The sequence below is a fragment of the Pseudorca crassidens genome, chromosome 7, assembly GCF_039906515.1.
Source record: "Pseudorca crassidens isolate mPseCra1 chromosome 7, mPseCra1.hap1, whole genome shotgun sequence".
NCBI lineage: Eukaryota > Metazoa > Chordata > Mammalia > Artiodactyla > Delphinidae > Pseudorca > Pseudorca crassidens.
Genome location: NC_090302.1, coordinates 113,693,270 through 113,718,225, shown reverse-complemented (window position 1 = coordinate 113,718,225; position 24,956 = coordinate 113,693,270). Strand labels below are relative to the sequence as shown.

At 47.0% G+C, this 24,956-nt stretch overlaps 1 protein-coding gene and 1 non-coding gene across 6 annotated transcripts in view; one reads left to right on the top strand and one right to left on the bottom strand.

Annotated features, from left to right (window-relative positions):
- The window catches only part of SH3RF1 (SH3 domain containing ring finger 1), a 152,644-nt gene extending 146,289 nt beyond the window's left edge, over positions 1–6,355 (bottom strand). For 3 of the 5 annotated variants that reach the window (XM_067745397.1, XM_067745402.1, XM_067745400.1), the window contains exons 1-2: positions 6,212–6,355; positions 4,382–4,856 (exon numbers count right to left, since the gene is read on the bottom strand). In XM_067745397.1, the coding sequence (XP_067601498.1) occupies positions 4,382–4,774 (393 nt within the window). In that variant the 5' untranslated portion in view covers positions 4,775–4,856; positions 6,212–6,355. Of the gene's footprint in view, positions 1–4,381; positions 4,857–5,188; positions 5,829–6,211 lie in introns of those variants that run through there. The other 2 variants (XM_067745399.1, XM_067745398.1) reach the window with 2 other exon arrangements.
- A 10,265-nt stretch (positions 6,356–16,620) lies between these two features.
- LOC137228467 (U6 spliceosomal RNA) lies at positions 16,621–16,727 on the top strand. Its single transcript, XR_010945258.1, has one exon. It is a non-coding gene; the product is annotated as a U6 spliceosomal RNA (small nuclear RNA).
- Positions 16,728–24,956: the final 8,229 nt, after the last annotated feature.

The following is a 24,956-nucleotide window of genomic DNA, read 5'->3' as shown; positions in this document are numbered from 1 at the left end:
GGCCAGGCTCCACCAGTGGGGCTGGCAGGGACTGAAGGTCCACTCGAGGTGACTCAGCACCCAAGGGCGCAGAGGCCTGACCCCGCCCTCCCACAGGCCTGTAGGCCCAGCCCTGCCAGCGCGCAGGGGACCAAGGGGACCGAGGCCACGCGGGGCTGACCCGCAGGAGCCCATCCATGGGCGGCACTGGGGCTGCACAGGCCGGCCGACTGAACAACAGGCGTTTATCTCATCATTCTGGAGGCTGCGCGCCGGAGACCGAGGTGTCGACGGGGTGGCTACCCCCGAGGCCTCTCTCCTCGGCGTGCAGAGGGCTGGCCGTGTCCCCTCTACCCGGCTCTGCGTCCTGATCTCCTCTTAGGAGGACGCCAGACTGTGGATTAGGACGCACCCGCGTAAGCTGCCTTCACCTTAAGCACCTCTTCGAAGGTGCCACTCCTGAGCGCAGCCTCACACTGAAGACCTGGGGGCCCGGACTTCAACCTATGAGCCTGGGGGGACACATTTCAGCCCCTAACAGTCAGCTGCAGGGAGAGAGGGCGCTGGCACTATGGAGAAATGAAAGCAGCAGGGAGGAAAGCTCCCCTGTGCCCCTCTTCTTCCCCCGTCCCCCAGGCCTCTGAGGCACGCTCCAGGCATGTCCTGAGCCCGATGGCCATCTCGGTCCCAAGGACCCTTCCTTCCGGCCCCAAGGGCAGGGCACTGACCAGTATGGCCACAGGGTCCTGGGTGGCTCCCGGCCCAGCGCTGCACCAGAGGCCTCCTCTTAGGTCACTAGCCCCTCCCTCGCTTTGTTTTCACTCACTGTCCTTGTTTCTTCCTGGGAGCTCTGCCTCATCCGGCCGTAGGTCAGGACCTCTGGAATACTCTGTCCCTTTCCCCGCCAACCCCTCTCAACTAATTAATACCATTTCACCCTTAAGACCTCAGTTCAAATGCCTCGGCCTGAAGAAGTTTTTGAAGACACACAGACAGACACACACGCACACAAGTGCGCGCACACACACGCACTAAACCAGGCCCTCGCCTATCATCTCCCCAGCTCCCAGCCTAACACTTAGCACCTGTAATGACCTACCTGTACTGTTATCATGCTATTACAGGTGTGTCTCTCCCACCAGACACACAGGTTCATAAGCAGAATCTGCGTCTGGTTTGCCCAGCACTATCTATCCAGCAGCTAGGGCAGTGCCTGGTACCTAGTAAGTGCTTGATAAATATTTGCTAGATAAAGGAAAGAATACAAGTGCAAGTCAGTGTAAATCAGGGGTCATGTGATCAGTGTTTGCTGAATATGCTCGCTGAGGGAGCGGCAGTGTGAAATCATTAAGTATCAGCACCTAGACAGACAGATACACGCACAGGTATTAGACCTGGAACCAGTGGAGCCACAGCTAGAAAGCAGAAATTTATTCCATTAGGTCACAATTCTATAGGGATTAATCAAACATGTCCACATCGAACTCTGTACATACTTATATATATAAAATCCACCTTCTGCAGGTATTTTCCAGCCCATGGAAGCAAGTATCTGCAGCCGCCCGCTCCCTGCACCTCGTCCCACTGGTCCACTTTGGCGCCAAACCAGCAGGGATTCTTTACTTGGCGTAAAGAGCTGGTGGTTTCCAGTGGTGACGCCGACCCAACACTCTTCCATTTCTTCCTTCCTATGAGGCAGGAAACACTAAAATTCTGGGAACAAGATGTGTGTCACACGTTGGAAATGTTCGTATCTGCTGATAACACCCAGTCTCCCTGAGGTACACGCATGAGGAAGCCACATGGCCACGATCTAACGGAACACGGAACATAACCAATAACCAAACAGCACATCCCACGTGGTATCAGCACTGGCTTCCACCACACGTGGGAACAGGCTCTCACACCCCCGGGTCGAGTCAGAAGAGCTGAGGATCTAGGATTTATGATGTCATTCACCCAGGGGACACTTCAGGGGCTGGCTGACAACTCCATGGGTCTCGCTTTTAAAAGAAGCATTTTCTAGTTTGGGATTCGCAGATGCAAACTATTACATATAGAATGGATAAACAACAAGGTCCTACTGTAGAGCACAGGGAACTAATTCAATATCCTGGGATAAACCATAATGGAAAAGAATCTGAAAAAGCATGTGTGTATATATATATGTATGTATAACTGAATCACTTTGCTGTACACCTGAAACTAACACAACATTGTAAATCAACGATACTTCGATAAAATAAATTTTAAAAATAAAATAAAGTAAAAACTAAGAGGAGCGTTTTCTGAAATGTATATATCTTTCAGGTCCTTGGGCTGTTTGTGTAGCCCTGGTTGTTTTGAATATTTCAAAGTAGAAGGTACCAGTAATTGCTAATGAGAAATTATTTTAGACTTGGGGGGAAAAGAAGTGCTTTTGACAAGAATTACAGCATCTGCATCAACCCACATTACTAAATAATTTTGTCTGTTCATTGTCTTGTCCTCCACTCTCTGTGCCCCCCGCCCCCCCAAAGTAACAGACATGATCATCTCCTGCTTTTACTGGCCTCAACTACTTTATCCAAATTATAAGGCTCAAGCTCAACTGAGCTTCTTGGCAAGTAATTTTTCTCATGCCAAAGAAGAAACATAAAGTAAATCAGGAAAATCATATCAGCCAGAAAAATAATACTGACATCATCAAAATCATAGAATAATGTACCTAAGAAATGTGAAGCTCAACCTTGGGAGATTAGCAGTTCAAATAAATGAACATTCCAACATCACACTGTCAGTTTCCACATCAGAAAGAAAACTTAAAATCCAAAGGACACTGAGCTGAATGCTTGAGCCCTCTTCTTAAATTCCTTTTTATCAGTAATCAAACATTCACCACATTCCTCACAACAGGTAAGGCAACGTGTCAACAACTGAGACACTTCTATTCACAGCCAGAAGCTGGGCCTCTCCAGTCTAATTAACAAGGAAACAAAATCCCTCCAAGGAAGCAAATCTACCCCCTAATTAAGCGAAGCAGACCTAGGTCGGGTGTCTCAGAAACGATGGTTCTGAGATTGAAATATTCATGAGGCCACAGATACTAATCGTGTAAACTCCATTAAAAGAAGGCAATCTAAGAAAACGCTGTAAGCAGACCAATTTCAAAACTAGGGGCTTCAAATAAGCAAAGAAAACCTCCAGAACCCAAAGTTCTCACTAACTTTAAAAAAAAAAAATTAAATATGACCCAAAAGAAACCTGAGAGCCTGGGGATAAAACTGTTTTCCAGCAATTAAAACACTTTGCGTACTCTGCATCTAGTGATGTAAATACATCATTTGTAAAAGATAAACTTGAGAAGAAAGGAAAGGAATGGTTAGAAGGTAGTCATTCCCTACAGCTCCCAGAGGGCCACATCTGTGAATTTACACTGGTTAATGCCATCCCAAAGGGTTATTCCTACCTCACATGAAAAAAGTCAGTTTTGAGTGTTTACAACGAATATTTGAAAAAAGAATTCTCATCCAGATTAACTGTTCTTTAAAAATGGATTCTCTCAGTTTGGCCAATTATCAAGATTGTTTCTTCCGACAAAATTGAAACTGCTTTAATTATCGAATGTCCACAACTACTTTTCAGGTTTACAAAAATGAGAAAAGCATGCCTTCACGGGGTGCCGTCACCGGCAACATAATTTACATTTCTTCAAAAGACCTTACCTTCTAGAAATTTCAGTCGTGGTAACTGCCCAGCCTCACTTCAAATTATTTCAGCCCAAACCCAAAACCCAAGAAAAATCTTTCTGATGGAAACATTTCGTTTCACTCCCTATAAAACCCAACATAAAGCTACATCCTCTGCTGTCTTAGTATGGCTCTCAATGACGTTTTGTTGCTACAGCAACAAAACTCTGCTACCTGTGGCCATGATTTGTTAGGAACTCCTCCAACCAGAAAATTCTGTGCTGTGCATTCATAAAAGCAACAGAATGGCTCCAAGCCACTTAAAAATTAAAGCTCGATGTCCTACTTGTGATCTACCCACACACATATTTATAACATGTCTACATACACGCGCACATACATACATAATCGTGGCTCTCCCAGCGCCATCGAAAAGGTAAAACCGCACCAAATTTCCATTTTAAACTCGGCATAAAAAACTTCTGTATTTTAGATTTCATTGAATAATTGCTACTGTTTCCCAAGATTTATCTTAAAACGTAATAGAGGCCCACCATCTGGGAGAGAATTTTAAAAACAAGAAAAATTATTTATATCCAATCTCATTCCTCCTATCTGTTCCAGTAACGTGACTCCTTTAGCCATGAGCTGATTTAGAAAACATCCAAAGACTAAAGAACACACACCGGCCATCAGCACCGTCACCCACCGCACCGCCTCTTCAGGCTACTCACCCTCACCGGGGGGCTCCAGGCTTGCGCCCGAGGCTGCTGTCCACCCTGGGGGCAAGGTGGATCTTTCGAGCTACAATTGGCCACAGCGCTGCTCTGAGCTCTCGAGGCGTTGGTGCAGTTGGTGCCACTGCCCCCCGCAGGGCCGGGTTTCCAAGGCCTCTGCTTGATGCCATCCAGCAGTCTGACCAGCAGGATGTTGCTTGGAAGCTGCTCCACGCCCGCGCCAACCAGAGTCCGGCACTCGGGGCATCTGAGTTCGTTGCGGGAACCGACGATGCCCAGCAGACACCGTTTGCAGAACGTGTGCTGACAAGGCAGGACCCTGGCAGAGACGTCGAGCCGCTCCAGACACACGGGACACTCCAGAAGGTCCAGAAGGGCCGACTCATCCATCTTCCTCTAGTTCACCGAGGGAGACGCTCCACGCGACGCGACCCTGAGAGTGGCTCATGTAACATCCATGTCAGACGCTGCTCTGGGGGCACCGGGGCAGAGGAAGAAAAGACAGAAAAGTGTGATCGTCTGGGGGAAAGGTGCAGAGGAGAGCCAGGAACCAAAAAGCACACAAAAGTACTGCCTCTGAAGAGCGCAGCCTTGCTCTGGAACATGGGGCCTGAACTCCAGCGTCGAAATAGGCTTTCTAAGCAATTCAGAATGAGTCCGTAAAGGTATCTAGTTCAGCGTGCAGAAAGAGCTACCAAGTACTATTCAGGACTCTTCCCATAAATAGGATTTATGAAACGTAATAAGAACATAATTGCTTCGGCTCTCAAAGTGAAATCTGCTGCCTTAGTAAACTCAACTCACCTGAGAAGGTGAAAGTGGCAAATGAACGTTTCCTCCACCTGAAATTCCTTTTCAATCCCAAGTTCCCAGTATTTAAGCCACTCTGGTGGTTAGGAAACCGCACCTCATGTGATTTCTGTGGCACATGGTCCCAATATTAAATACATATGTTTCTTCGCTGCTCTTAAAAATAGAACTGTTTAATCCTGCCCAACCAAAACGAGACGAAGGTTCACAATTCTAAACAACACGCTAAAGACGGTCCTGAAAGCAGCTCAAATACAACAGCACCCATCAGGGCAGCGGTTGCCAAACTCAGAAACGATTTCTGAACGGCCTGTGTTAATCCCATTCAGAAAATCTGGCAAAATTATCACCCAAAGAATTTGAGAATGGAATGCTGGACTGAGAACCGAGGGCTTAATATGAAAATGGGGCCATTCAGGAAAAGAGCGTTCAAACCAGAGCCTGCACCGCTCTCCCCTACCCTCAGTTCAGTGCGGACGTGTCCAGGGGAACCGGGTGGCGTTGTGGAGGTCGGCAGGAACTGCTGCCCCTGACGGCGGGGCGGGGCGGGGTCAGACCGCCCCTCTGCTCGCCGCAGGTACTGCGGGCCCGCGTGGACGCCGGTCCAGGTGCCTGGCCGTCGGTGTAGACGCGCCCGCAGCCAGGGGCGGAGGCCGCCCGCGCAGACACGCCGGGGCTGGTGCCGGGAGCCGCCCGCGCAGACACCCCGGGGCTGGTGCCGGGAGCCGCCCGCGTAGACGCTCGCCGGGGCTGGTGCAGGGGGCCGTCCGCCTAGACCCCGGGCCAGGGCCGGCAGGGCCGGGTGGGTCCCCCCGCCGCCTGGCCGCCGCCCCGCGCCCACGGGAAGTTTCGGGAGCTCAGGACCGCCCGCAGCCAGCGTCGCCAGGTCCTCCCGCCGCGCGACCGGGCGCGCGCCGCCGCCGCAGTGACCCGGGCCGGGCCGGGCCGCCCAGCTCCGCTCTAACCCGGCCCCGGGGGGCGGGGGCCCGGGGACTTGGGGCCGGGGGCAGGTCCTACCTCCGCGCGGCGCCCTCTTTGTCCGCACGCCCCGCGCTCTCCCGCTCACCGGCCTCAGACGCCGCGGCCGCACCGAGCTCCGCTCGCTGCCTGCGCGCTCCCGCCGCCGCCTGCCGGGCCCGAGGGAGGAGGAGAGGAGGGGCGAGGAGGGAGGGGCAAGGAGGGAGGGGATGGGAGGGGCGAGGAGGGAGGGGAGGGGAGGGGAGGGGAGGGGAAAGGAGGGGAGGGGAGGGGAGGGGAAAGGAGGGGAGGGGAGGGGAGGGGAAAGGAGGGGAGGGGAGGGGAGGGGAGGGGAGGGGAGGGGAGGGGAGGGGAGGGGAGGGGAAAGGAGGGGAGGGGAGAGGAGGGGAGGGGAGGGGAGGGGAGGGGAGGGGAGGGGAGGGGAGGGGAGGGGGAGGAGGAGGAGGGCGGAGAGCAGAGACTGAGCAGGAGGAGGACGGGCTGGGGAGGCCGGCCGCCCGCCTCCCGCGCCCGGGCGCTGCCGGGGTCCAGGGTAGGTCCCGGGGGCACGGGGGAGGGGACCTGAGAGGCCGCCGCCGAGGCTGGGAGCGCGGCCGAGTGGGGACGCGCTGCCCGCATAGGAGCGGGTGCCACCAGGTACCCCGGACACAGACCCGGGCGCGAGCCTCGGGACCCGGCCCAGGACCCGGAAGGCGGGGTCGACGGGACGCCCAGCCCAGAGGCCCGTCCTACCCGCCCGGGACCCGGGGGTCAGCCTGGCCCGGGGCCCGTGTGGCCCGAACCAGCCCCGCGGCCTCTGGGGGGCCCCCGCACACACCTGTAAAGCCCGGCACACACCTGTAAACCGAAAGGTCCTTTGGAAAAACACGTTGTCCACAGGTTTGGGGGTTTGTTTCTCAGCCTCAGTTTAGAGGTAAAACAAGTTAAAAATTTGTCATTGATCTAAAAATTGTCATTTTATTTGCATTTGCCATCCACATAACAAAAAGTTTTCCCAAATACCCTCCTCAAAGGTGTGCAGAAAATAAGGAGAAAGGGTGACAGATACGCCTTTTCGAGAAACCAATGGCCGACCTCTAACCAGCCTGACCATTTGAAGGGAGTTGATGAGCGTCTAGTCTCCAGCCAGGGCCACAGCGAAACCAGTGCAGACAAAGGAGAATCACCTGAGTAAGGACCCGCTGTGACACTACAGCTATCTCTCCCTCACTGTGTGCAGTCACCTGCTCAACGCTGGAGATGCGGTCATCTAGTCCCCACTGCAACTCTGTCCATCTTCCCTCTTTAGCTTTGTGCTAATGGATGAATATGTGCACAGCCCTACTGTATGAGTACCAGAAAGGATAGCCCACTTCCCCTCCATTAGAAGTGAGCAAATACATATAGAGAGAATGGATAAACAACAAGGTCCTACTGTATAGCACAGAGAACTATATTCAATATCCTGTGATAAACCAGAATGGAAAGGAATATGAAAAAAGAATATATATGTATAACTGAATCACTTTACTGTACAGGAGAATTAACACCACGTTGTAAATCAACTATACTCCAATTTAAAAACATTGATTAAAAAAAGCAGTGAGCAAATACACATGCATTTGAGTTGAGAAAGACAAAGGAAGAAATGATCAGAATAGAGCATTTTTAATCCAGTAATCCACCAACAAGTCACTCTGAAAGTGACTGCTTAGCCCATAAACTTCTGCACCTGCAACTGCACGCCTGAAGGGGAGGCTGATTGGAAGGTCACGGTCAGTAAACAGATAAACATTAAACAGATAACCATTATTCTATGCCATTTACACTTATTAAAACCAAAACTCAAATAGGTTCACTCATCACAGTAAGCCACGTTGGACCAAGACTCAGCCTCATGTCTGGATTCCAAGTCCAGTTTTCTCCCCACCATCCCAAGGACCTCTTTCACAGGTCACCTCAAGCAAACCTGAATGTTCTTTGTGTCCTCCAAGGGAAAGCTGACAGTTAACCAGGTAATGACTCTGGAGACCAAGGGACAATTTTACTTTATTTTGGTCTTATTTTGGTTGCTTGTTTGTATGTAGAGAAGAGTACACAAGGTCCTGGGTGGAATGGTCCAGCTTTTGAAACTCCAGACCAGAAAAAGCCTAGTCGCGCACCCATTATCAAAGACCTGGAGACTGCGTCCAGGGTTCCAGGATGGGAAAAGCTCTGACGAATGTCACCTGGGACGTGGCTCAGTTCTTTCAACATCCCCGCTGCTCATTCACTCTATTTTTTAGAATGCAGCTCTTTGATTAGCTTTAATTACTCCAACTGTACAGTGAAGTTTTAGGCAAATTACTTGAACTTCTTGAGTCATCTTTCCTCTGTCAAATGGTGAAAAAAAATCATACCTTTCTTAGACTGTTGTTGAGGATTCTATGAGACAGTGCACTTGTTCTTTGTAACCTGTACATCTCTTTTAAAGGAAGGTATCATCATTATCTCTATCAGCCAAGAATTACCTGGGAAAAGTTATACTGGGCCAAATTCTTTCTTCCCAGGGTCTTTAAAAAGTTTTCAACAACACTAATAACTGCAGAATACTGTCGAGAGAATACTACAGCCGAAGGGAGAGTTGGGGAAAGAAAAACATGTTCACCTGACCATTTCTGGGAACTGAACCTGAAGGAAAGAATGTACACATGATATATTCATGGCCCCTGTGACTTTGAGCAGATACATGAAAAATAAACACACGCTGACATGATAATGGTAGCTTGGATTTATACAGTTCTTGTCCAACCAAGACTTCAAAGTGCTTCCCTAAACGCTATCTCATTTATCTTCTCAGCAACCCTCTGAAGCGGTGAAGACAGATATAATCATCCCCATGTTGCAGACGGGAAATAATGAGGTGTCGAGAAGTTATTGCTCGTAGTGGTGACGTTCTGACACAAATCAGACTTTTCAGTTCCCAGTCCAGAGCGCTTTTTGGTAAGCTCTGGTACCGTGCTTGCACATACGTATACATACGTGTGTCTGATGATCAGCTACCTTCAAAACTAATTCCTCCTCCAACCCTCCTACACTGTTGGTGGGAATGTAAAATGGTGTAGCCGCTCTGGCAAACAGTATGGAGGTTTCTCAAAACACTAAAAATAGAACTACCATATGACCCAGCAATTCCATGCCTGGGTATTTATCAAAAAAAAAAAATGGTAAAAATGAAAACCCTAATTAGAAAAGGTTCATGCACCCCAATGTTCATAGCAGCACTATTTACAATAGCCAAGACATGGAGGCAACCTAAGTGTCCACTGACAGATGAATGGATAAAGAGGATGTGATATATATATGTATATATATACATAATGGAATATTAATATAACATATTATACATTGTATATAATGGAATATTAATCTAATATTATATATTACAATATATAGAGGAATATATATATAATGGAATATTACTCAGCCATAAAAAGAATGAAATAATGCCATCTGCAGCAACATGGATGGACTTGGAGAGCATTATGCTAAGTGAAATAAGTCAGAGAAAGACAAATACTGCATGATATCACTTATATGTGGAATCTAAAAAATACAACAAACTAGTGGATGTAATGAAAAAGAAACAGACTCGCTGACACAGAGAACAAACTAGTGGTTACCCGTGGGGAGAGTGAAGCAGAGAGAGGCAAGACGGGGGTAGGGGATTAAGAGGTGCAAACTATTAGGTATAAAATAAGCTGCAAGGATACCTTGTACAACACAGGGAATATACCCAGTATTTTATAATAACTATAAATGGAGTATAACCTTTAAAAACTGTGAATCACTATATTGTACACCTGTAACTTATATGTTGCACATCAACTATACTTCAATAAAAATATTAGAAGCCTCAACTTGTAACCAGCCTTCTTTAAACTTAAAATGAATGAAAATGCAATGATGTGTGATGAGAAACATTAAAAAGGCATAAACTAATTCTTCCAACATAAATACATTAAGAAATCAAGAATTGTGCACCATTAGTTACCACCTCAGAAAGTTAAACAAAAGAAAGTTATAAAACATTTATGTTTCAGTAATTCCACAAGAACCTAATAACCAAAGAGACACTTTGTAAAGCGTCCAGGTGAGGCAAAGCTGTACTTGACCTGTTTATTATTACTGTGTTAACAATTCTTATCTATGTTTATTGATATTTAATGACAAATTGAAAAAACTACATAACTTTTTCAACAACAAATATTTGTGCAATTTCCCAGCAATTGCACACTTGATTTTAAGTTTTGTGGTTAAACAAAAAGCTCGTAGGGACTTCCCTGGTGGTCCAGTGGTTAAGAATCCTCTTTCCAATGCAGGGGACACAGGTTCGATCACTGGTCCGGGAATTAAGATCCCACATGCCGTGGGGCAACTAAGCTCCTGTGCCACAAATACTGAGCACGTGAGCCACAACTAGAGAGAAGCCCGCAGGCCACAATGAAAGATCCCGTGTGCCACAACTAAGATCCGATGCAGCCAAAAATAAACAAATATTTTAAAAAAGAAAAGCTTGTAAGACGTATTTGTTAAAAGTAACTTGATTTGATTCATAATAAATATTTATTACTGAAAAAAAAAACTAATTCAAAAAAAAAAAAAAAAAGGGCTTCCCTGGTGGCGCAGTAGTTGAGAGTCCGCCTGCCGATGCAGGGGACACGGGTTCGTGCCCCGGTCCGGGAAGATCCCACGTGCCGCGGAGCGGCTGGGCCCGTGAGTCATGGCCGCTGAGCCTGCGCGTCCGGAGCCTGTGCTCCGCAACGGGAGAGGCCACAACAGTGACAGGCCCGCGTACCGCAAGAAAAAGAAAGAACAACTAATTCCTCGTCCAGTTGCCACAATATTGGTAAATAGCAGCACGATTTATTTATCCAGCGTTTAAACCAGGAACCCAGGGGTCATCGTGATTTCTCCCTTTTCCTCTCCACCGCTCTCCATCAACAGGTCTGCCTGCTACACCCCCAGATATATTTCAGTTTCTACCCACTTACTTTGTCATCTCTGCACGTTTCTTTCAGCTGTCACCGACCTTGGCCTCTGCCCCTCCTCACCAGCCTCTCTGCCTCCAATCCCGCCTTCACAGCCTGCCCTGGATATAGTGACATTCAGAGGAAGCTGCAAAACGTGCACAGCATCACGTCAGCACCTCGCTGAAAACTCCTCAATTGCTTCCCATCACACGTGGAGTAAACCTCAGACGCCTTTCACGTCTGACAAGTCCCCACGTCACCCGGCCCCTGGGCTAGCAAGTTCTGTACCACGTCACCCCCGTTATCTGTCTAGTACTTTTCACGGGCTAAGCTTTCATTCCTTTCTTATTGCCTATCTCCCTCACCTGAACACAAGCTCCCTGAAGAGGACCGGGGCTGTCTTCGTCACCATGGGATCCTTGACAGCAACTCACAGCGGCGGCCAGAGGATAATTCTCAACCACGAGTGAATCGAGTAAGGGATTGTACGTACTGCCATCCCAAAGCTACAAATACGCTTACTACTTCACGGCCCTATGGATAGGAAATCAGGCAGACAGTGCTCCAGATTCCACTGAGTGGTTCTTATCATCGATCAGCCAATGCATTTTTAGGTAGAAAATGAGGACAGGTGATCCCTCTTCTTATGCTTCACAGGGAAGCTGTAGAAGTAGCCAAATGCCAGGTGTGTAACCCAGAGCATAAATGTGATGCTGGTTTATCTTTGTTCTGGGCCTCAGCTCATGGTGCCACCATTGACTCAGTTCCCCGGGGAGGCAAGAGAAGGGAGCGCTGTCTTCACGCCTCCCCGCACCTCCCATCCAGACAGGTGATCCAGAGATCGTCAGAAGGGGTTCCCAGATCTGTCCCTTCCTCCCAATCATCATTTCAGGTCTGTTGATCTCCTATCCGGGCAATAACTACCTTCCCTGATTACTTGATTCTGGATAGACCACTAGAGTCAGGGCTCCCCCATCTACTAACAGGGTGTCCCCAGGCAAGTTTCTGTGCCTGCGTCCCCCGGAAAAGGGGGCATAATACTCCTCCCTACCTCAAGGTTTTTGTGGCAGTATTACATAAGTTAGTAAAAATACAGTGCTTGGAACTATGCCCAACACATGGTAAGTGCTTCATAAATGATAGCTAATATTGTTCTTTTCTTTAGAACCTGGATTCAACCCTGGATCTACTACCTGTTAACTGAACAACTTTGCAAAGTTCTTTAATTTTCTGAGTTTCGACTTCTGTATCTGTAACAAATGGATATGATGCCATCCTTCGAAAGTTTGTTGCAAAAAAAATATTGATGACAAAACTGGTTGAAAATCTAGCACAGCACATTTCTAGCACGTTGTGAGGACTCAGAATTTTGTTCCCTGCTTCTTTTTCTGTGTATCTGTTTGCATCTGTTCCACATAACCATGGAGTAGATTAGATTATCTCTAAGGTTCTTTCCAGCATTAAACATTTATCTCCATCCTAATTGCATAAAGGACATCTAAGGGCAGTGGAATCCCCATGGAAAAAGGCAAGTGGTCCTGGGGCACTGGAGTTGTCAGAAACAGGGCTCTTAGCAGCTCAAGGAAGGCAAGCCCAGAGGAGGTATTTTGGTCTCAGTAGTGGGAAGGTGGTGCAAACTCCACTGTCTGGCAAAAAGTCTGAGCAGATGGAATATTTATAGGCCCTCCCTGGGGACTTCAGCTCAATCAGAGTGGGTGCTGGGGAGCAAGACCGAGGCGTGGGTGTAGAACCGCATCTTCCTCCATCATCCCTGAAACAGGGTTGCACGTCTGAGGAGGCGCTTGACAGCCAAATGCCTGGGGGAGCTGGGGCTCTCTAAGTGCCTCTGATTCTAACCCAGCCTTCAGGGAGTGGGTCCTGAGGTGTAGTGCGGCCAGAATCACCTGCAGAGCTCATTAAAAATGCAGATGTCCCAGCCCTGTACCTAGAGACACTCCCTCGGTAGGTCCAGCATGGGTTCAGGAGTCAGGTGATTCTCACATAGTGATGCTGGGACCACCATTTAGGAAAGGCTAACCTAGTCGCCCAGAGCTGACTAGAGAAGCTAGTCCATCGAGGGCCATCTGGGCTTTCGTTAAAAAAACCAAGGAAGGATGTGGGAGCTCCAGCCATTGCTGGTTTGCTGGGGCAACAGGAGAGACCCTGCTTGTTGCAACCTTCCTTCATTCTGGTTGGCCCCCCCTTCCTGCCCACCCCACCATCCGGGGCTCAGCCTCTCCTCTTAATAAACACTGCACAGATTTATAAAGAATACCAGTTTAGGGACTTCCCTGGTGGCGCAGTGGTTAAGAATCCGCCTGCCAAAGCAGGGGACACGGGTTCCAGCCCTGGTCTGGGAAGATCCCACATGCCGCGGAGCAACTAAGCCCGTGCACCACAACTACTGAGCCTGTGCTCTAGAGCCCACGATCCACAACTACTGAGCCTGCATGCCACAACTAATGAAGCCCGCGCGCCTAGAGCCCGTGCTCTGCAACAAGAGAAGCCACCGCAATGAGAAGCCCGTGCACCACAACGAAGAGCAGCCCCTGCTCGCCGCAACTAGAGAAAGCCCGTGCGCAGCAACGAAGACCCAACACAGCCAAAAATAAATAAATAAAAATTAAAAAAAAAAGAATATCAGTTTAAAAGGGAGCCAGAGGATTAGCTTTCCCAGAGAAATACACATGGCTGGCCCCGAGTTACCCCAGGACCCAAATGTGGACCAGGGTCACCCATATCAAGCCTCAGGAGGTCCTGCTGCCTATACTTGTATGAAAGCACATAGGAGCACTGGGTGCTCTAATACGCTGCTGACCCAAGTTCAAAGATAAACGTAACCTCTGTGAAGAAAATGTAATAGGATGTCTTCCTCTCTATGAAAAATACTTTCTCTTGTCAAGCTCCATTCTCATTTTAAAAGTTTAAACCTTGAAGTGGTCTTTTTGCTTCTAAGCAGTCTTTGCCCAGCCCAAACCAGTAGAGAATATGCATCACTTTATCTCACCATCCCCAGGAAATGAAATCCCATCATCTTTCTTGGCAACCCATCTTTATATATTAAAGGTTGTTTATCAATTTTCAGACTTCTTTTTCTCTGTTCAAAGTAAATATAAATGTTGACTTTTCTAATGGCATTTAAATAGGCCAGCTTAAACACACACACACACACGCACACAAGCATGAATTCACGGGAGATTCATAATGTATGACCCATGTTTCTGTTTTCATTATAATATTGGGTGAAAGATGGGCCTTTCTCCATTTACTCTCACTAATTCACATGTACACTCAGACACAGCCTATATTCTGTGATCTCGAAATGAGCGGAAATGATCCCATCATAACATTTTCTTTTGTCTACAGCTAACACGTCACCTTCCCTCTTTCTTCCCGCTAAATAAACGTGTTTATTCATGTTCTTTTTAATTTAATTTATTTATTAATTAATTTATTTTTGGCTGTGTTGAGTCTTCATTGCTGCGCGCAGGCTTACTCTAGGTGCGGTGAGCGGGGGCTACTCTTTGTTGGGGTGCGTGGGCTTCTCATTGCGGTGGCTTCTCTCGTTACGGAGCACGGGCTCTAGGCGCGCTGGCTTCAGTAGTTGTGGCGCACAGGCTTAGTTGTTCTGAGGCATGTGGGATCTTCCCGCACCAGGGCTCAAACCCGTGTCCCCCGCATTGGCAGGCGGATTCTTAACCACTGCGCCACCAGGGAAGCCCTATTCATGTTCTTGAAAGCATAACTATCATGACACCAGATACTAATGGTGCTACGCATCAAACCTGTTCTTCTGAAAACTTGCCTGAATTCAGTAAGTGATTTTCCTCCTTTCGCTGAAATCAGATTCCTCGCTAATTTTCTGTGCCTCAGTCCCCTCGACCTACAGTGCCAGAATTTTCACCCCAACATTTCACATTGCTCCTTAGAACTTCTGTCCTCATAGCATCTTGTACACGTTCTTCCTTTTTTTAAAATTTTGGGTCATGTGTGAATCAGGCAAGCATATAAAGTTTAAAAGGGCAATGGGAAAATCTTTTTTTAAAGTAATAAACATAATTTTAAAAATTAACTTTCCATCATCCTTTAATGCCACATAGGTTAATCTGATGAAATACCTAATAAATTTATTACAAACACTGCCCATGTAAATTATTATGTAATGTATAATAAAAGTACTGAATAACGCATCTGAAATGTATTAAGGGTTGATATTAATGAATTAGACCTAAGCATGGCAAGACAGAAGATGTTCTTAATCATCTCACTCAATTTAATCTCTTTTCCTTGTGATTCAAAACGAGTGGCTCCAATAAATAAATAAATAAATAACTAAGAAAAATGAGTGGCTGCAGAGCTTTTCAAAAAATAGGGCATCAAGAGGGTGTCAGTCCACTTGACATTCTCTCTCTTTGACAAGATTGTGGAAGACTAAAGATTAACATAATTTCCCTGTTTTCCATGATGCTTTTATGCAAAAATGACGATTTGCATAATTTCTTTTCAGTGTCAATTGAATTTCTGAAGCTCTTTTTCAAGCAAACTTCCACATGTCTCCAGCGTACACCATCTGTCTCATCTCTCTTTCTCTCTTTTTTTTAAGTATTACAATTATCTTGTAACAGTAGCTGTCAAATCTTTATTCCCCAAGGATTCTTTCTTTTGATAAATGAAAAGGAACTGTATACACTGTTACGTGTGGTTGTACGAATGTGCCACGGGTTCAGGAAAGGTTAGATGTTCACAGCAGTTACTGCTACACTGACATATTGGGGGAAATGTGATCAGGTAAGCTGACTAGAGATTTTCAGTCAGATTCTTTACTCCAGGAAAATGAAGCAATGTTTAGTCAAAAGGTGGGGAGGTCTTAAAGCAAGAAAGAATTTGAACATAGTCTTTCCAAGAGTTCTGTGGCCCACACTCCAAGCATTAGAAAAAATACGGAAAAAGGAGGATGGCCTTACTCAGAGGCTTCAAATTGCTTATAAAACCTATTGGCATTTGCAGATGGTTGACGCTTTTACTGGGAAATCAAGTTTTATGTTTATACAGTGAGTGTACTCAGTAGGAACTTCCAGGAAATCTCACGGATTGCCAAGAAAAAGTCCATATTGAAGTATGATTTTGAAAAAAGATTCTGCCAAAAACATTTAAAAGCCTTTTTTAAAATTGACGTGTGTGAGGAAATGCAATAGCTAGAACTTACATAGGACTCAGAATTTACAACCAATATATCTTATAGCATTTCATAAAAATGTTACTTCCAACTTGATTGCAACCAATTTGTACAGATGTAATTACTGAAATTTTGTAAGAAGCTGCAAAGTACAGTTAAAGCTTCAGCTATCCAGAATTCTGGAAAAATGGGTCACTCTGGAAAACCATCTTTCATCTGGAAGAAAATATTTGAGAGATACTATACCTTTCCCTGATTTTTGAAATAAAAAACATCAGAGAGTGCTTGCTTCGTCAGCGCATATACTAAAATTGGAACGATACAGAGAAGATTAGCATGGCCCCTGCGCAAGGATGACACGCAAATTCGTGAAGTGTTCCATATTTTTCTACCAAATGTAAAATAGATAGCTGGTGGGAAGCAGTCGCATAGCACAAGGAGATCAGCTCGGTGCTGTGTGACCAGCTAGAGGGGTGGGATAGGGAGGGTGGGAGGGAGGGAGCCACAAGAGGGAAGAGATATGGGGACATACGTATACGTATAGCTGATTCACTTCGTTATAAAGCAGAAACTAACACACCATTGTAAAGTAATTATACTCCAATAAAAACGTTAAAAAAAAATCACAGATTAACATTTACAGATGACTCCAGGCCGTCACTACAAATATCAGTAATTGTACACACAGAATAGTTAGGACCGTGGCCTCAGACAGACTTGGATTCGAGGGTTTTGGAAATGTTTACTTATGTGACTTCAAGGAAGTACTTTAGCCTCTGTCAGAGTTAGTTTCATCATCTGGAAAATGGAGATAACGGTACCGACCTCGCAGGTTGCTGTGAAGCTTAAAAGACAGAAGACATTTAAAGCACCTGGTGTACTTACGTGGCACTTAGTAAGAGCTCAGTAAAGGTTCAGCAGTCTTATCAGTAGTAATACTGTTGACATGATTATTCTGTTTTTTTAATTTATTTTTTATTATAGAAGTATAGTTGATTTACAGTGTTGTGTCGGTTTCTGGTGTGCAGGGAAGTGGTTCAGTTACATAAATATATACTATATTTGTATGTGTGTATATATACATATTTATATATACTTCTTCATATTTTTTCCCATTATAAAACAGGGTATTGAATATAGTTCCGTGTGCTGTACGGTAGGACTTATTGTTTATCTATTTTATATACAGTAGCGTGTATCTGTTAATCCCAAACTCCTAATTTATCCCTCCCCACCCTTCCCCTTTGGTAACCACAGTTTTGTTTTCTAGTCTATTTCTGTTCTGTAATTAAGTTCCTTTGTACCATTTTTTTAGATTCCACATATGAGTGATATATGGTATTTGTCTTTCTCTGTCTGACTTACTTCACTTAGTGTGATCATCTCTAGGTCCATCCATGTAGCTGCAAATGGCATTATTTCATTCTTTTTTATGGCTGAGTAATATTCCACTGTATATATGTGCCACATCTTCTTTATCCATTCCTCTGTCAATGCACATTTAGGTTGTTTCCTTGTCTTGGCTGTTGTGACTACTGCTGCAGTGAACATTGGCGAGCATGTGCCTTTTCAAGTTTTGGTTTTCTCTGGGTAGATGTCCAGGAGTGGGATGGCTGGGTCAGAGGGTAGCTCCGTTTTTGGTTTTGACATGATTGTTTTACACTGAGGTATTTAGGAGCACTTTTTCTTAATAACATCAGAATTCTATGTTTTAAGTCTTGCGTCTAGCTTTTTTGTTTTTGTCTTTCTTCTCTTTCTCTTGGCGCCAGAAGCTGCCCAAACCTCTCATGGTGAGGGTTGGAAGTCGGAGGGGTTAGGGGACGGGGAGAGGGGGACGGTCCACAGCCCTGCTCTGTCGGCGCCCTTCCTGCTCTGAGCTCCAGACCCGTCTCCCAGGACCCGATTCTTTGCTGAGAGCCACCCCTGAGTCTGAGCGTCCTTGACCTCCGACGCTGGCCTCTCACACCCGACTCTCCCCGCCCTGCTCTCCAGCCCCTCACCCGCCTTTTGTAAATAAGCGTCACCTGTGGATGTCGTCTTACACTTCCCTTGGACCTCTGTCTGCACAGATACCTTCCCGAACGTGCTTGTCACCCGTCCTGCCTGCTGCTGCTGGTTCCGGCCCGGCCTCCTCAGCTGGGGCAGTAGATATACAGACTCTTACCTCTCACTGTCTCCCAGTAGCCATCTTTCTCGATTAATTTATCTAAACAGCTGGCGCCTCAGCAGTCTATTAACCCAGATTGTAATGACTGTGTGCAGAGCAATAGAAATGAGTCAGAGTGGAGCAGTACCACCAAAACTCATCTTCTCCTTCTTATCTGTATCCACCCTTCCCCCAAACCAACGTATGGTGTTGTAACCACGTGCGTGAGCATCCCTATCTTTCTACCTGCTCATGTAACCGTACATAAAATGGCTCTACGTGTTGGGAAGTTAGCTTTGTTGAAAAAATAGGATTGTATCTTACATATTTCTCTGCATCTTGCCTTTTTTCCCCGCTAGAAATATATTGTAGGAATCCCTTTTAGTCAGCTGGCAAAGAGCTTACATTCTTTATCATGGTTATATAGCTTTCCACAGGATGCTTGTATCCCAATCCTCTTCCTATTAATAATCATTTACTGTTCTGTTTTTGCTACTAAAACCAAAGCCGCGATGAAGATTCTTGTCTCTATATCCTGATTTACAGAATAGATTCTCCAGGATGGAATTTCTGGGTCAAGGGAAATGCATTAAATAATTTTTTTTAATTGAGATATAATTGACATATAATATTGTGTAAGTGTGAGGTGTACAACGTGTTGGTTTGATACACGTGTATATCGCGATATGACTCTCACAGTGGCGTTAGCTAACACCTCTGTCATGTCACGTAATCATCATTTCTGCTTTGTGTGGAGAACAATTAAGACCTAGTCTCAGTAACTGTGAAGTTTATAATACAGTGTTACTGACTAGGATCACTGTGTATTACATCTGCAGAACTTATTTCTCTATTAGCTGTGATGGAATACCCATTTTTAACAGATATTGCCAGATTTCACTCCACAAAAACTAAACAATCTAGATTTCTACCATCAAACGATGAAAATACTCCACATCTCCAAGTCACTTTCTGGCTGCCACTTTTTCAAATTTGTGTCATTATGATAGGTGCCTCATGACAGGTGGCCAATATTTTAATTGCTTGTCCCTGACAACGATGAGGTAACCTCTTCTTGTTTGTTTGTTGTCCCCTTGCCATGTGGGTTTCCTCTTATTTCCTCTTTATCTTATCAGTTTAATCAGAGCCCCTAGTATGTTAAAATATTAGCTCTTCTGTAGGTTGGTGCTGCCCAGAGTTTCCCCAATTGCTAGTTTTTTCACTTTCTATATAACTTTTCAATTTTGTTTAATTTTGAAACAATCTCAAATTTACAGAAAAGTTGCACGTGCAAGATAAAGAACTTCCACTTTCCTGAACCATCTGAGAGTGAGCTGCCAATATGATGCCCCATCACCGCACAGACGTCCTCCTACGAACCACAGCACAGCCATCAAGATGGGGACACTGGCTTTCAGACATCACCACCAGTGAGTTTGGTCGACAGTTAATAAGAAGAAGGAGGAGGAGGAGAAGGGGGAGGAGAAGCCTGCCCAGCCATGTCCTTTGGAGCAGAAATCCGTCTAGTTCAGCGTCACACTTTGCACACAGCTAGCACACCTCTTTACTCCCCTTCAGCTTGGAAATCATTCTCATTCTTGAATCCCTGAATTCTCTTGAAGGTTACAGGCCAGATACTTTGTAGAACTGGGGTTTGAAATTATGCCTCATCATTAGAGTTGGGCTATGGCCCTTTGGAAGAAAATTCACGGTAGAGATGCTGTGTTCCTGCCCAGGCATCCACCAGGGGCACACGAGGTGGGTTGGGTGATGTGCAGTGAGACAGCTTGTTTCAGATGGTGTCACCCGTGCTCTCCACTGCAAAGTTACATGTTCTCTCTCTAGTATTTTCTTAGGAAGTATTTTGAGATGAAAATAGGCTCTTACTTCTCAAACTTGATGTGTATATATACACACACTCTCGTGGGTTTCAGTTGCCTCCAGAGGGTTATAGGCATTTCTATCATTAGCTATTTCGATGCTTAATGTGTCCCCGATCTGTGGGCATCCTTCATGCTGGCTTCTGTGTCTCTGAGTTTCGGGAGCATGTCTTTGCTTTCTGGCACTGTAAGGCACTCCAGGTTCCTCGTGGACTCACGGTGCCTCAGCCTTGGAACCACATTTCTCCCAGGAGCCCTGGCTCCTTTCAGTGGTGAATGGTTTTCAGAAACCAAGATCCTAATACTGCTGTGCTCGTTGCTTTTGGAGTATCTCGGGCTCAGGCCACCTCAGCGGACCAAGGAGGAACACAGACACACCACACATATTTATTTCTATATCTGTACGTATGGAAATCCATGAGCTCAGGATACTTGCAATTCCAATCAGTACCACAGGGCTGATTCTATTTTCCCTCCTGTATGTATACCTCCCTCCACCCGACCCCCATTTTCCTCAGCATGGGTACTTCTTTGATTAGTCCTCCCATGTGTCACCATCCCCGTGCCCTAGGCTGGCCCTGCCTCTTTGAGGATGCCCTCCCCCTGCCTCAGCTCTGGACCCCTGCTCTCCACACTGGACATCCTCCCTGCCTGGCCCAGCCTCAGGCCAGACCACCCTCTGACACCTGCACCAGGATGCCCTCCTCCGCAGACCCCCTCACCTTGCCTGGGCCCTGACGTCTCCGGTGTGAACCCTTCATCCAGACACCTTCCCTGCTCATCTCTGACACTCACACCTGATTGCCCGCGCCCCCCCTCCCCCACCGATGGACACCTTCTCTGCCCTGGGCTGCCCTCCTGACACCTACTCCAGCCTGCTACTCTGTTGGGACAGCAGCACCGTCATCACCCCAGGCTCTGTCGCCTTGGCTGGGACACTCCTCTCCTCCCACGCCGTCCTCAGGCTGCGATAGCCCCAACCCATGGACACCCAGCTCGCTCAGTTTCATCTAAAGCCCCTGGGACCGAATTGTTCAGGAAGGGAAGGGAGGGGGGAAGAGGAGGGAAGAGGAAAGAGTGCTTTATGGTTTTTCTATATTCAGATATGTCAGTCGTTTTATTTACAGCTTCTAGGTTTTCTTCTTACTTAAAAGCTGTCCCCAAATTCTGGGTCACAATCCCCCTAAATCATCATCTCCTTCTTCTTCTCCTTCCTCTCTACACTGAAGTCTTCACTCCAGCTGGAGCTTATTCATCCTTCATGACGGCATGTGGTTCACCGTTCTATTCCAGATGGATGGCCGTTCGTGCAGCATCGCTCAACTCCACATCCCCTCCAGGCGATGAAGGAGAGGATTAGATTTCAGACGTGGGATTGAAGACAGTCAGTGCAGAGCTGCCAGCCCAGGTGGGAGTGCGGAGGGTGCTGAGTCCCCACCTCCCCTGCGAGTCTGCTGAAGCCAAGCTTCAGGAAATACACTCGTAGTGGTGGACACTTGATGGAAAAGGATCCTGGCGTTTCTCCCCCTGGCTGTGGGACCGGGCACGCATCTTGAAGCTCCAGGGTCTCTTGTGAATACAGCACTAGAGCTTGTCTAGTGCTGAGGGGTCTTCAGGGGGCAGGTGGGCTGGAGCAAGCCCTCCAACAGCCAGTGGGAGAGGCTATAGCAGCAGAATAAGGAGCGTTTTCACCATCCGACAGTGAAAGGATGCTTCTGCTTTTTTCATAGACCCCTTAGTAGCAGGGCTCGGGTCATCTTGCAATGATTCCTTGAGAGACAGCTGCTTGCCAGGGTGAATTGAATTCCAAAAAAACCCCACAAAACAAAAGGTAAAAGGCAGGGATGAGGGATGCCTGGGGTGCCTCAGAGGTGGGCGGGTGAGTGCATCAGCTGCGCCAGGGAAAGATGCAGGTGTGGTGATCTCCTCGGGCATCTCCCAAGACTCCGCACACCGGAGAGAGAACCAGAACTTGAGAGCGTGTGTCAGGAGAGACCGAGGGCAAAGTACAAGTGGTGCCGGCTCCACGGCTCACAGCCCCAGCTCTGGGGGGCCTGGGGGCCTGGGGGGCAGGGCACAGGCACAGTGGGCAGTCACGCCCCTCCCCCAGCCCTGGTCCAGAGGGCAGTGAAGGGCCTGCCCCAGGAAGAGGGCAAAGCGTGGACCTAATGAGATAGGTTTTCACTTAGGTGGGATCAAACCGCCAAGTCCCTAAAGATGGGACTGTTTTTAGAAGACAAGTGGGTGAAAAGCCATGGGAGCTACCAGAAATGTCACCAAGAGCCAGGCAACGTTTCCCACAAAAACGCGGAGGCAGTGGTGGGAGAGAGGGAAGCAGCTTCCTGACCGCGGCCCTCGGGCCAGCAGCTCAGATCGCGGTCCTTACACGGGTTTTCGTGACTTCTGATTTCCCTCATCAGGCTGGGAGCTCGTCTACTCAGGGGGTCTTTCTCAAGAGATCAGCTCTTAGATGGACTTACCTTTTCTACTTGCGTTGTTTTCTATTCATTAATTTCTACTTTATTCTCTTTTCCAATTTTTTGGGGGCGTTCATTTTGTTGTGCTCGTTCTAATTTAGACTGAGCTCTAAGTTTATTTTTCTTCTTTCTTTAATAATAAGGCATTTAAGGCTATAAATTCCCAGTTGGAATAGTTTGAGCTGTGTCATGTATGCTTTGTACATCGTTGCTTTGTACAATAGGGGATTTGTAACTTCAGTTTTATTTACCCTTTGATGAAGGGTTATTTAGGATATTGGTTCTTAATTTCTAAATAATTAGAGGATTTTGGAAGGGATGGGAGTTCCTTTTCATTATTTATTCCTTTTTGAAAAATTACAATCAGGTGGGTTTCCCTGTTGGCACAGTGGTTGGGAATCCGCCTGCCAGTGCAGGGGACACGGGTTCGAGCCCTGGTTTGGGAAGATCCCACATACCGTGGAGCGGCTGGGCCCGTGTGCCACAACTACTGAGCCTGCGCTCTAGAGCCTGTGAGCCACAACTACTGAGCCTGCGAGTCACAACTGCTGAAGCCCATGCGCTGTAGGGCCCACGTGCTGCAACCACTGAAGCTCGCGCGCCTAGAGCCCGTGCTCCTCAATGGGAGAGGTCACTGCAATGAGAAGCCCATGTGCTGCAGCGAAGAGTGGCCCGCTCACCACAACTAGAGAAGGCCCACGCAGCACTGAAGACCCAATGAAGCCAAAAATAAACTTAAAAAACAAATTACAATCAGGGAATGTGGATTATAAAATCTCTACTTTTGTGAATGAGCTCATATATCTTAGATATTATTTGGGACCAAAGACAAAATTAATTTTTATAGATGCTCCATTAAAATACAAAAGGCAGGTGGAATTAAGAAGGCAAAGTAGGAAGATCTCCTCCCATGGCTGCACCAAAACTACAACTACATATAAAACAACCCTTTCTGAGAACACCCTGAAGACAAACAGAGAGGTTCTTCTACAATTAAGGATGTAAAAAAAAACCCACATCAAGACAGGTGGAGGGGCAGAGACATGATCCAGTCAGGACCCACAGCCCCACGGATGACCCAGAAGCAGAAGGTGATATCACAAACTCTGAGGTCCTCCCTAAGGAATGAGGGGTTCAAGCAGCACATTGGGTACCCCAGCCCTGGTGACCAGCACTGGGAAGATGACCCCCTTGACGGGTTTTGAAAACCAGCAGGGCTTACAACTGGGAGAACCGGAGGGCTGTAGGAAACAGAGACTCTAGGCTTAAAGAGGCGTGTACACAAACTAACTCACTAGTCCCCGCACAGAGGCAGCAGACGGAGAAGCACCTGGTGCTCTAGCCAGCCTGCCAGCTCTGGCTCCAGCTCTAGCCCACCCTCCACAGGCCCCAGGAGAAGCCCCACCCCACACTGGGCTACAGCTGCAGCCCCACCCTGCAAAGGCAGTGGCCCCCGGGACACCCTAGGAAAAGCCCCAACTTGTTCCCATTCAGTTCCAGCTCCTCCACCAAAGCCATCAGGCACACAGAGTCTGCAGAGTCACTCCCACACAAGGACACACCTTCAAGACCAAGAGACGTAACTGTTTTACCTAATTCATAGAGACAAACACAGAAAATCAAACGGAATGAGAAGACAGAAGAATATGTTCCAAATTAAAGAACAAGATAACTCCAGAAAAAAGGGACTTCCCTGGTGGTGCAGTGGTTAAGAATCCGCCTGCCAATGCAGGGGACACGGGTTCTGAGCCCTGGTCAGGGAAGATCCCACATGCCGCGGAGCAACTAAGCCCATACACCACAACTACTGAGCCTGCGCTCTAGAGGCCGTGAGTCACAACTACTGAGCCTGTACGCCACAACTACTGAAGCCCACGCACCTAGAACCCGTGCTCCACAACAAAAGAAGTCACTGCAATGAGAAGCCTGCACACCACAATGAAGGGTAGCCCCCGCTTGCTGCAACTAAAGTAAGACCGCATGCAGCAACAAAGACCCAACACAGCCAAAAATAAATAAATAAATAAATAAATTTTTTAAAAAAGGAAAGGTTTTAAAAAAAAAGAACTCCAGAAAAAAATCTAATGAAATGGTGATATAAAATTTACCTGATA